This window comes from Parasteatoda tepidariorum, chromosome X1, assembly GCF_043381705.1.
Source record: "Parasteatoda tepidariorum isolate YZ-2023 chromosome X1, CAS_Ptep_4.0, whole genome shotgun sequence".
NCBI classification, from domain to species: domain Eukaryota; kingdom Metazoa; phylum Arthropoda; class Arachnida; order Araneae; family Theridiidae; genus Parasteatoda; species Parasteatoda tepidariorum.
In genome coordinates this window covers 27,930,593-27,944,235 of record NC_092214.1, presented here as the reverse complement: position 1 = coordinate 27,944,235, position 13,643 = coordinate 27,930,593, and the positions used below count along the sequence as shown (strand labels likewise).

The 13,643-nt window shown below is 28.7% G+C and overlaps 1 protein-coding gene across 1 annotated transcript in view; it reads right to left on the bottom strand.

Annotated features, from left to right (window-relative positions):
* Positions 1 to 13,643, bottom strand: part of LOC107446646 (uncharacterized) — a 210,058-nt gene that overhangs the window by 6,053 nt on the left and 190,362 nt on the right. The window contains exons 19-20 of the mRNA XM_016061338.3: positions 12,242 to 12,399; positions 1,318 to 1,518 (exon numbers count right to left, since the gene is read on the bottom strand). Of these exons, the coding sequence (XP_015916824.2) occupies positions 1,318 to 1,518; positions 12,242 to 12,399 (359 nt within the window). The remainder of the gene's footprint in view (positions 1 to 1,317; positions 1,519 to 12,241; positions 12,400 to 13,643) is intronic.

Below are 13,643 nucleotides of genomic sequence, written 5' to 3'. Positions count from 1 at the left end.
CTGAAAGGTGCAAAATAAATAATAAAATTTATAAAAAGTGTTACTCAATAAACATCTGCAATGTCATTTTCTTCTTACGGTTTATTTTAGATATCAAAATTCATTTTCAAAATCACTTAATATGTAACATTTCTTTACACAGTACCAAAGCGTTTCCATAGTAAATTAAAATCGTGAATTCAGTTGACTAAACTTTTAATCAATTGAGTTTTCCCAGAATCAAATTCAACAATTTATTAGCTATTGAGTACTCTCAGAATCAATATTTTATTTGCTTAAATTTTGTTTGATAGTTTATATTTTAATGCTTTTATATATTATAGACCAAAAAAAAATTTAAAAAATTTTATGGAGTTTTTAAAAAAAATCTATAAGGGCTGATCAAATGGAAATTGGGCATGCATGATTAGATACAGCAACAGAAGTAAAGGAAAGACAGTAAAGAAAGATTGAAAAAGAGCACCGCGGATTGCGTATAACTAATTAACTGCCCCCTGTTAGATAATTGAAAAAGATTGTAAGAGTCGTACTAAAACTGGATGGAGTCTTAAGCAGTGTAACTCGCAAATTGCTATTTTAATGTCAGAAGATCATTGCATCGTTATTTAACTTTTACAGAGTGCTACATAGATGTCACGACTCAAAACTCTTGGTTTATCTTTGTTCTTTCATCAACAATGGCAATGGATTCATGGATTACTGTCTTTGACTTTCCTGATACCATTAAATGATAAATCTCCGCATCACCTTATGCTCACCTTATATGTCCTGTTCACCTTATACCAACACGAAAAATAGTTAGATACGTTGCTCAGTTCGAGACGATTTTACATAACTGTGAATGCTTTAATATGAACCACACTAAAAATTTCCGGATCAAATTACGGTGAAAAGTACTGGTACTTTTTACCGTAAAATCCATTTTTACCGGTACATGTTACGGATAAAAAAATATCTGATTTGTCGTAATGTTTACAGTAATAATTACCGTAAGTTCACTAAATCACTCTAGTTAAATACATAATACTGTAAAAATTACGGTATAATATTTTACGGTAAAAATGTATTTTATGATAAAATAGATTTTACGAATGACGCACCTAAAATGCCGGCATTTCATGTCGTAATTTGATTCGGAATTTTTTACTGTGTGGTCAGTATAAGCATTATATAAGCATAAGCATGTTTCTCCGTCACGTTTGCTTCTAGCGTTGGCTCTGCTCAGACGCTATCACACGCGTTCAATTTTAATTATTTATTTCATATGTCCTAAAATGATATCATTATTTATATGAAAAACAAACAATGAATGCTTACGTTATCAGGACCATCCATAGTTTCAGGAAAATGCGAGATTATATAAGCGGATACATCCGTATGTCCATGAAGAACTGCTAAATGTAGAGGGCTTGCACCAACATGATCTCTACTAAGGGCGAATCGTTTTCTGGTAAGTACTGAACGCACTTCTCTTAATTGTCCTTTAGCTACGGCTTCGTGAACAGCTCGTATCTTAGCCTGCAAAGCAATTAATATTATAATCATAGTACTTTTTTAACTGCAAAATAAAATTTTAAAAAATATACTTATTACTCATAACAAAATTCCTATAACCAATAAAGAATTGAGTAGATGAAGATTACAAGTATTGTTCTTATTTATTTATATTTTTTTAAATTAGGATTTGTCAGAGAGAAATGTCTTATTTCAGTCTTAGATAATCATATAACATTAATTTACAAAGGTTGTAAATAGAGTAGATGCAATATGGCCCAGACAATGGCAGAAAATAGAGAATACATATACACGATATTGTAGCGGTACGGTCATGCTATTGTCAATGTTTAAAGTACATAATATTTCCAATTTAGTAGAAGGGGGAGTTGTTTGGTAACATTAAAGTCTTGAAATTGAATTTGGGCTCAACTCGTAGAAGTGGGGCTCAAAGTTTAAATGCTATTGCAAATACTGTCTATGATTAGAGCAGTAGGGCGCAGTACAACTGACGTCAACAAACAACACCTTGCCAATGGTATCCTATGGCTTCCGATCATCTGATGAAAGGTCCAAATTTTTTTTAGTGATTGTACTGAAAAGATGTATTGTGATTTTGCATACACGCTCATGAAAATTGCATTTCTGGTATGTTGACAATATTTAATTTAAAATCCTCATTACATAGCCAAGTCAATATGATTTTAGTTGAAATTCTATTTCGTACAAAATAAAGCTAATTACATTTAAAAGCAATTGATATGCACCCAAAACATATGAATTTGTTGCCTTCCTCAGAAACTAATCTTAATATAAATTTTAAAAAAAAGCACTACTCATTCAAAATCACACAGTATAAGTACTCTTAATAATTTATTCGAATTATTTTTTTTTATTTCATACATAACTTAAGTGACTGCTTGCTGAAATGTTCATTAATAATGAAGCATAACTCTGACATCAGTTTTATTTTTTGTATCATTTTTTAAATATCATAATTCCGACTTACGAAAAAATGTGCTTTTATTGCCTACAAATCTCATAATTAAACGATAAATAACACTTTTTTTCATATCTCTTATATTTTTTAGCCGATTTAATAAAATTGATGATGTACGCCTATAAAGTGGCACTCCCTCCAAAAAATAAACCACTACTTTTTAAGGTATCATGGAAAGTTTCACGAAAAAGATGATTTTTCATAATCCAAAAGTTGTCCAAAATATCTTAAATATACTTCCTCAGTATATTCCGGACTGTTATTAACTATTAATTGCAGAGAAATAGAGAAAAATATAAGCCATAATTGATAAGTTAATAATAGCCGCATTACATATCTAGTTTCTATTTAGTTATTTATTTATCTTAAAAAAGCATATTTGAATGAGTCAGGGACATTTCTTCTCCAACTTCAAGTTTATGGACAAAAACCAACGCACTTCGATTCCATTTTATACCACAATGCGAACTCCGGTCAGATGGAACCGGGGTTCGATCTTCGCCTCCGCTAATATTCACCGGGTACATGCAATATATGCGCTCGTAAAATCTGTGGAATCGAAAGTCTTGTGATCAGTCACTGAGCAGTATCCTGCGAACAGGAATCTGGAGAAGAAAAAAAAATTTCCCTTCAGATCTATGTCTAAATTGAGGAAGTGGCCTCACAAATGAGATCTACCCTGCAGAGGATCAAAATTGTGAAGGTAAGTCTTCGGACATCCTCTGGGATATTGACCAGACTGTCGGCAATTACCTATTGTGCAGCTCTAGTGTCATGTTAATAAAGTACCTATCAATACCACAATATCAATTCAGCGCTTGACCGCGCACTAAGCCATAATTGACGATCTTCCAAAGCATTAAACTAAAGGTTGCATTTTCAACTTTTTTTTCACTGAAGTTATATACTTTTGGCAATAAATCATGTTATTATTTAAATAAATGGTCAAAATTCAATTCTACGTCCTGCTGTGCTGCAAAATGTAATAAAATTCTTCTTTCGCTTGCACACTGATATATTGTCAACTTATGTTCATTAAGTGTCAACTCTTAAATGTTAAACTTTCCTAAAACAGATTTAATTTAAATTGCGTCGAAAAAAAATCATAGATATTTTTGAACTGAATTAAGAAAAAAGACGGGTTAATTTGGAAAGCTTAATGGCGTAAAAGAAAAGAAACGAAAAACTGTTAAAAGAGAATGTCGAAATTACTTTCTTGCTTCTTCCAAACATCAACAGCTGTCTTTTAATGTCAAATGCAGTTGAGTATTAATAAGCGAATGAATTTAAAATGTCCTTTAGCGCTAATAAAATCTCTCTTTATTTAAGAAAGCGAAATAAAATGCATCTTAGTTCCATTTCATGCAGTTTCTGCTGACGAAAATAGATTAACAAACTGGATTTAAAAAAACTAAATTGAAAGAAAAGTTAATACAAAAAAGAAATGTAATTTGTATTGTGATTATCGCCTATGTGACTTTTTAGAAAAGAACTTAAAAATCAACAAACGAATGGTAGAAGAGTACGTCTTAAAAGCTAATTTTTATGAGGAGAAGATATCAGAGCGACAAAGAAATCATTACAATAATTTTATGTATTTTCTTTTTAAGATTTAAGTCTTTTTCTTTCATTTTTCTCTCTTAATGTCATGACTTTTTCCTTAAAAAAAATCATTCATTTGCATAATTATTTGTCATCGGAGGTTTAAACAACGTATTTGAGTTTTTAACTAGAGGTTTAGTACTTCCGATTTCAGTCAAGCATTTAATTTTGTTCTGATGGATTTAAAAAATGTAAAGTTTCACCAAAGTTTTTCATTTTTATTACATTCGCCTTTGTTTAAACATCATACTTTTTTCTTTCATGAAGTTTGATCATATTTTTCCGTTTTCTGAGATTAATCTAGTTTTTTTTTTACAAACTTATCAGAAAAAAGTGCAAGTATAACGAACAAAAACATACTAGAATAATTTTCCGAAGCATTTGAAACTAAGAACATCGCTCTTAGTGTATGCTCGGCAGGTTTTATTCCAACGAAAGAGTTAATTATAAATCTTGTTTCACTCGCCTAATATTCCTGATTAGAAACTCATTTGTGAACTTCCTATTTTGGTCATAGCTCAAATTGCTCACTTAAGGAAATGAACATAGCTCGATATGCATATTTACAAGATGGACAAAGCTGAAAATGTGTGTTTCAGAAAATCGACATAAATTACAATAAGTATTTAAGAAAATGAATACAGCGCAAACACTTTGTTAAAGTTAAAATTAAATTTTAACAACTGAACCAAGAAATATGTTTACTTTTTTAAACACTAAATCCAATCATTATGGAACAAATTTAAAAACTCAGGGTTCAAATTTAAAAACTTCTTTTCCTTAAAAACCATTATTTTTCTGATGTTACAAAGATGTGAGAACCAAGGAAAGCTTCGCTCATGAAAAGATAAAAGCAGGTTTTAAATGGGTCTTAGAAACCTTTGAAAGCGGTTACGAAAATGAAACAAATGTTAATATTTAAATGTATTTTTTGCCTTTCCTCCTACATGCTATTTTTGCAAGAAATATATCGTAATAAATATTCATTTTATTTAAATCTCTAAATATAAATGTAGTTTCAACATGAATGTAGTCTACACTCAACTACATCGTATATTGACTACATAGAATGTAGTGTATATAATGTAATAACGTATATTTAATATCTCGTTAATATCTCTTACGTATATTTAATATCAAAATTAATTGGAATTTAATTTATTTCACACAAAATGTTCAATTTTTTTTAAAGTACAGCATAAAGTTACTTTGTATATATTTAGAAAAAAGTATTCCTTTCATCGCAGGATAATATTTTCAATATCCTAAAAAATTATTGTAATTTTTAGGAATTGTTTCACACAGGGAAAAAGTATGGTCAAAACAACCAGAATATGGTAAAATTTGCTACGTTTCTGGCTCTGAGGAAGCTGCAAAAACTCGGTACTTTTTACCAAAGCACGTTGGTAATGAATTTGATAAAATTAACAGTAAAATATGGTTTGTATACAGTAAAGTATGGTATGGATAAATGTGGTAAAATTTTCTAATTTTATCATGGATTCTCAGAGCATGGCATAAAAATCATTTTTTCGGATAAATTTATTTTTTCAGTTGGTATTTTTTACTAAATATGTGGTAAAAAGGACTATTATTTTGAAAACCTTAATTTCCGATAAACCGTTATCATCTGAGAAGAGAAATTAGCAAATAAATGGGTTAAATACCATATATTTTGGGTTTATTTACCAGATTTATACTTTTTTTCCAGAAATATCACTATGTTTGTATTACCAGAATTAATGTTTTCTCCGTTTTAAAACAATCAAAAATACTGGCACTGCCATCTATCAAAAATATTTTGAACTATACCAAAGAAATCTGGACTGAAAAACGTATACCCTGTCACATGAAAAATCCGCTAAAAGTATTTTGTTTTACACTTAACTGTATTCTTGTTATAATTGTAAGTCTAATTTAGCATTTTTCTGTACCTTTTTTTTATACAATCTGGTCTTTTTTATGCAATCGGGCAATCTGCAACTTTTGAAATAACCTGATAAAGTGATTATCGGTGCCACGGGTGCCTTTCTTTCTATTTTGTGCAAAAAGATCCCCATAAAAGTTTATACAATAATAAGTGTATACAAATAAGTGTTGTACATTCTTTAAAGTACTATATGATATATTCGCAATAAAAAAAACCAAAATAAACTTATTTGAATTTTTTTTTGTGATTTGCCATAAAATTAATATGATTTTATCAAGTACAGTATGTTTCGTGGTTAACCTCAGCTCACACCAAAAAAATTTATAAACATACAATTGAAAAGTTTTCAGTTTGTCTTTATATTAACAAAATTCAATCAAGTGAAGTATATTTTTCATGTAAGTTTTTTTCTGTTTACGCCAAATCCTTTACAGAAAACATTTCATACATTTGAAAACCTTTCGAATTTGTCACTAGATACTGAGATTTAATGAAGTATAGCATATTAATATAAGTTTTTTGTCCAAAGTATTGTAGTTTGAAAGTTTTAAATTTTTATGAAAGTTTTTTGTACACAGAAACCTTCATGAAAAAATTTAATGCATTTATTTCTTTTAATTTGTCTTCAAATTACCAAAATTTAATCAAGTATAGTATATATCTTATGTAAGTTAACATCAGTTTACACTTGACTGTGTTTTTCTGCAACTTAAATCTGAGAGTTATAGAAAGAATCTCATGAACTGAATTACTTAGACCCAAGTAATTTTACATCCTTATTTTATAGCCTTAAAAAATACCTCTGTTGTGTAGAGGCATGAAAATATATTGTGGTAAGGCATGCTTCAAGAAAAGGAGAACTAATTTTCAGACACGTAAAGTTTTTCAAAAGAAACTCATATCTCTTGCTTTAGCTTTACGAAGAATAGAACTTTAAATGTAGATAAAATGATCATTAAACTGAAAAGACAATTTTTTATTTTTTAATGTGTCACTTTTTTAAAGCTAAAAACGTGGTCAGGTTTTATCATGCGGAAGAATGCTTTTTAAATTTTTTTTTTCAGTTTTATGTGATATGGGTTATGCTTTTGAAACCATGTTTCAAAAAGTTATTTAAATAGTAAACTGCTTTTTGGTTGCAATAATAACGAAATTGTGCTCGTAAAGTTAACATTCTTCATAAAATTTTTCAATAATATTTAGTAATTATGTATTCCTTTTTCTATTTATGTCTCTAAATATTTACTCACAATTTAGTTCACTTTTATTATGCTCATGTAACTTATCTAGTATTTTTTAGTGTTTCATAATATTGAAGTTCATTTTTTTAATGTTCAAAATTGTAATAATTTGTTTTTTTTTTCTTTGTAGCAATCAATAACAATATAATTCTTTTTTTTTTGTTCATAACGTACACTATTTGTAATGTTTCTTAAAGAGTAATTAACTTTTGTTTAAGTTTAAACAACAAGTAATTAACTTTTAAGTAATAAAGTAATTAACTTTTGTTTAAGCTTAAACAACATAAAAAATACGTAAGCTTTAGTAAGTTTTTATGTAAGATTTGGCGTATAAGTTCATACAAATAAAAACTTATAAGTAATTGAGGTATTACTTATTCATTTGAAACAAGATACATTTTGATATTCCTCATCAAAAATAGATTTCAAAGAATATTTTTGAAGAACTGTAATGTCTTTTTGAGGGGATGTTATCCATTTAAGAAGAAAAAAAGGCGGTAACTTAATCTCGTTTGACATCTACGCGATGCATCATTGTGATAAAAAAAATACACAGAAAATAATTTTTATTTCGGACTTAAAAGAAAGCGTTAAAATTACAATACAAACACTGAGTTGCATACACGAAGTATGACTAAACATTCTGAGAACAGTAAATTATTTTGAAAAATTACAAAACAAACACTGAATCGCATACAGAAAGGATGCCTAAAAATTCTGAAAACTGTAAATTATTTTGAAAAATTCACTCCAAAATAAAGAAAGTAAGTATACATGGACATTTTTCAAAAAGTCTAAAACAATTATACATCATCAAAAATGTTGAAGCATGTTGAATATAAGTATTGTTCAAACTTTCTATAACCGTAATATGGTGTACCATACGTACTTGAACCCTATATTTACAGAACCCTATATTATTTTTCAGAGTTGATTACACAATACCTTGCACTGTTAAGACTAATATTCTAAAATTACGGTAAAATAACCTGCAGTCAATCCATTTAATTATCCGTAAAGTTTCTGATAGAGAACATTTGCTTTTACATTTATGGTTCTGAAATCATTCACAACTGGTATGGTTAAGAAACCCTTCATTCAAAACAATACGGTTTTTTGACCATTTGAAACTTGCGTAGTTTCAAAACCGAAAAAAAGAAATTTAACTGTGCATTGGAGTTAGGCTTTTTGTTAGGTAATAGGCATTGGAATTAGGTTGTGGTTGAGTTGTGCTTCATTAAGTGAACTATGGAATGTGGTTTAATTAGTTTATCTGGTTGTTTCACCTATCGTAAAAGATGGTAAATACTAAACTTTTTTGTGTTAAGCAGCTTTATGGTGCTGCCAACTATTCGTGAATGTTTTGGGACATAAAATGGGGAGTGTGGGACACTGGAAACTCTTCGTGTGTTAAAGGGAATGGAGGAGATATTGTGGTGTCAAGGCTGAGACCCGAACCCCCGTTCTGTCGGTCACGAGATATACCTATTAGCCATTTCGGCTATAATATGCACCCAGTTGCAAAGAACTTAGGGGCTTCATTAGGTAGGCCTAGTTAGTGTGATAAAATTATGGTTGTTTAACCGTATTAGGTGAAAGCAGTTAACAGTTTGAATACCGTAGTATTTATGGTTATTTGACTGTTTTGGTTGAATATGGTAAGATAACGAATACAGAAATTGTTATTTAACCATTTTCTGGCAGATTTGGATTTCGTATCCTCAACTTATGGGAAGTAGATGCTATTTGGGAAATATTCTCCCGATAGTTTTGTCTGGACCAAGGTATAAAGATCGGAATTCTTCATGCTATTTTAACTTTTTGCGTGTTTCACCATATTTCTAGAATTTTTAAAGTGATTCGAAAAACTGCTGCACACAATTATAAAATTCTTTTACCCAAAAATAATAATAATGCAAAAACAAATTTTTATAATTATTTTTTTATTTTTAATATTTTATTTAATAATAGTCAAAACAATTTAGTATTGTATGGAAGGCAGTTTTTAGCATCGTTTTAAGTAATGTAATTTTACGCGGAAAAATGCAACATTTGAACGTAAATGGTCGAATTGTTCCTCAAAATTTGACTTTTAAAAAAATCGGATATTTTAATTTCGATTTCTTAAGAACTATTCGACCAATTTCGTTAAAGTTTTGCATTTTGCCATATAAAAAAAATTGAAATGACGCAATAAATTGTATACTTTACAATTCAAAAAGTTTTTGTCCATTTTTAAGTAAAATAATAAAAATATAATAAATAGTTCATAAAATTTATTTTCTCCATCAAATTATTTTTATATTTATTAAAATTTAGAGGGGAATTATATTTAGATCAAATTTTAAAATTGTGCATGAAATTTTCAATTCCCTAAAAAAGTCCTCAAAATTTGATGAAATATGCAAAACGTAAAATTAATATTAAGAGTTCCAAACATTCGACTGTTCCTCTGACAAACAATTGAGACCATATTTCGAAGATTGCAACTACCCTTTATATTTTGAAGATCAGAAATTCAAATCGGTCGATCAAAAGATGTGTTTAGAGAAAGCACATTTTTGTGTCTGATTTCGTAACTTAGAATATTGTCTGTACTAACGAATTATCATATTTAAGATCATCCCCTCGAAGCATTAACATTGAGACCTAGTATGCAAAATTCTTATCATAAGATCAAAAGTTGTTCAGCGTATTTCGTTTTTTTTCCGCTCACTGCACATAATGTGTTTATTTGTTTTAATATAGTGAAGAAGCATTTTTATCTTACATGCACCCTTGAATTTTTGTTGGAAAAATGTTTTTAAAATAAACAAGATTCCTCAAATTATCGCAAATACTCAAATTAATGTTTTTTTTAAAAACTATTTAAAATAATATAATTTGCCGTATTGATCTGTTAATTTAATTTATTCAACCACCTCGGAAAATCATAGAAATCGCCTAGTTTCAAATGTTTTCTTTTTTTATTTGTTCTGTTTTCGTAAAGGGGTTAAAAGGAATGCAGAAAATTGAATGCTAGAACGTGAAGATCCGATCAAAAACTATTCAGTGAGGTCCATCTTTTTTGACACACTGTACATATACATTAGAAAAATCCACATAATTTACGAAAAAATAAAATGAATCACTTTAGGATATTACTCGATCAGAGTTACGGTACTCACTGCGGTATACGGTAGATGGTATATTTCGATTCAATCAAATACACTAACTAAATGCGTGATTAATCTTAGGATTGTAAACAATCAGTATTCATGTTCTTAAGATTGAACTTGAAGGCAGACAAATCTGATGAAAAAATACATTTCATCAAGTCGTCAAATTGTTAGATATCACTCTTCAGAAAGATAATAATTTGATACAAAGAAATTATTTGCACTAAATTAAATTGTTTCAAAGTTTTCCATTACAAATGACACAAATTATGCACAAATAAAAATTCTTTTTTACGTTAATTAATTACAAATACAATTACATGCTTTAACATGTCAAGAGGAGGAAGTGAGATTTTCCTAGAATTAATGTTACAGTGCACTCACCAAGTTGTCCCATAAATCTGATACCTATACCTATAGGTAATCTGAAACCTATAGCATGCTTAAAGAGTCCGTCATTCACAATTCCAGAATTTAACAACCACTCTTAATATTAATTATCATAGGCAGATCGTAGCTGCTATTTAGTTGATTACTAAGACGAATGTTCTAACTTTACGGACTGCTCCTCTTGCATTTTGAACCTTGCTAATAAATATCCTCGTCTAAGAGAGTGTATAATTATCTGTTGTTTAAGATCCTTTAAGGATTTGATAAATTAAATGAAACAGTAATTTAACAGTGAGTTCATTTCAAAAAGATTTCTTAAAGTTATTAAAATCTCTATAAAATAGCAGACAATATCACCAGCTGGAGTGAATTGGTAATTTCTTAATTTTCTGAATCGTAACTGCAGTAAATTGTTAATAATTTACTAATTCAAGTAGGTGGTTGCTTTTAATTATATTTTATACTATACAATATATTTAATTTTAACAAAAAGTTCAGTCTAAGGACTACTTTATATTATCTCCTTTTTACCTGGACTTTATATATACTTTTAAAATTGCCGGGAGAAAAATCTAAAGTTATCACGCCTTTGCATCGATTAAAAAATTGCCCTTAAGAAAATGAACTCGAATATGTTGATGAACCAATTGATCAGGATATACAAATATTTATAATGGTCACGGTTATATATAACAAGTTCTGCCTTCTATATGTTCTGTTTCTTTCTTGAAGTTTTTATTTTCTATAATTTTTGCTTGCTTTTTATTTTGTATTTTTTGCTTAATATGTTTTATTATAGTTTCATTTTTTTATTGCTCCTCACACTATTGAATTAATATATTTTGTTTTGACTATGTTAATATAATATTCGAAAGTACATTTTTGTAGATATAATCGTATGAACGGACGACTAGCTTATATCTTTCCCTTTTTTTATTTTCCGGTTTTTTAATTTTCTTTTAAATGTTTAAATTTAAAAAAACAATTTATTTAGCAAACATTTTTCTTCTTCTCTTTAACAATAAATTGTTTTATTATTTTTAATTTACTTTATGGGTTCTATGTACTTGCAGCTTATGCGAAGTAAATGAGACCTATTATTACTTTTTCTTAGTTTTCTCCGTTAATCTATCTTCTCTTTCTTGTCTCCTTATCTCTCTATAAATAGACATATTATAAAAGGTAACATAAAATACGCCAATTCAAATTTACTTTAAAGGTGTTCGTTTTATTAAACTGCAACAGCTATGCTTAAAAACATCAATATTTGAAAAATGTCTAATAGAAGATTTTGATAGAATAATATAAACTATTTAAAAGAATCTCTGGAAAAAGTGCTTCCCTTATTCCTTCAGAGAGACAATTATATTTTCTGCAATCATCTATTTAAATAACGTTAAAATATAAGACAAGAAACAAATGTTACCATATAAATTGGAACAAGATCTAAAAAATCTTGAACTTGTTTATCATCCGACATTCGCTCAATTAGTCTATCTCCTTGTCCAGCTAGCACAACATGTTCTAATCTTAGCAAGTCTCCTTCTTTTATCCAATGTTCTATCAACTCATCTAGATGATCTTCTTAAAATAAAATAATTTCAATAAAAATAGGGAATTCAGTGCATTAACTGGAATAATTAACAAGAAAAGATGCAAATGTGTCACTCTTCAAACAAGCTGAATAAATATATTTAAGTATAGAATGTTAACATTTTAAAGAATGTCAATTACGATGTGATGATGGAAATATATGTTTTCAAAAGGTGAGATTTCAGTGAAATTACCTATAATACATTAGTTGATTTCCTCCTAGTTAGTATGATTTTTTTCCATTGGGTTATATTTAGTAAATTCTCTAGTGGAAACTTGCTCTAGAACTTGCTAAATAAATTTGATATAAAAGAAAATATTTTCCTGAAACTCGAAAGAAATTGAGCCTTTTTTAAAAACGAAAACGTGTGAATTGATTTTAAATAACTCCAAAGGGAAGTAAACAAAAACGTTCTTACTTAGTGTCGGGAATGTTTTAACACTGTTACTTAACTTAATTTGCAGAGTGCTGAAATTGCATTGTGGTTTTGGAATTTCGGAAAGCGTTGATTCGTTGAACCAATGAATAATTTTGCCGCAACCTTGACGCTGTACTCAGTTAAACCATATCAATTAAGTTGATTACACCGCACACTGCAAAAAATTCCGGATCAAATTACGGTCAACCTTTTAACCATGAAATTCATTTTTACCGGAACATGTTACCGTAGAAAATATCCGATCTCTCGTAATTTTTACAGTAATAATTATCGCAAAATCACTGAATCACTCTAGTCAAATGATGAGGCAAAGTCTCAGTAGTTCATGGTTACAGTTCCTTCATTTTACGAATTCTTACAAACAGAAAACTTAAAAAGAGAAATCTTGAAAACTATAGAATTATATCATTAATCTATTTAATTAATTAAAAATTTTACCACATTGTTTTAAGTTATTTAAACTAAATAAGTTTATTTCAAGCTCATATTTTTAAGAATTCAGTCAAATATTGGCTTATGTTTACCATTACGTTTTTATTTACAGAAATTTAACTTGCAAACTATATTACTATAAGTAGAAACATTATCGAGTTAATGTACTTAAAATAAGAAGGAAACATGGATAAGTACGTTATGTTAGTAACGTCAACGTAAATGCTACATGCAAAAACGTTCATGTGCAGCAATTACAATGAACTTGAACAGGTCTAGTTATTTTTTATTGTACAAATTTGTATTACTTCCAAAGACACTTTGTTTCTAGCAAAAAGGAAGAAAAAATTATATATATATATA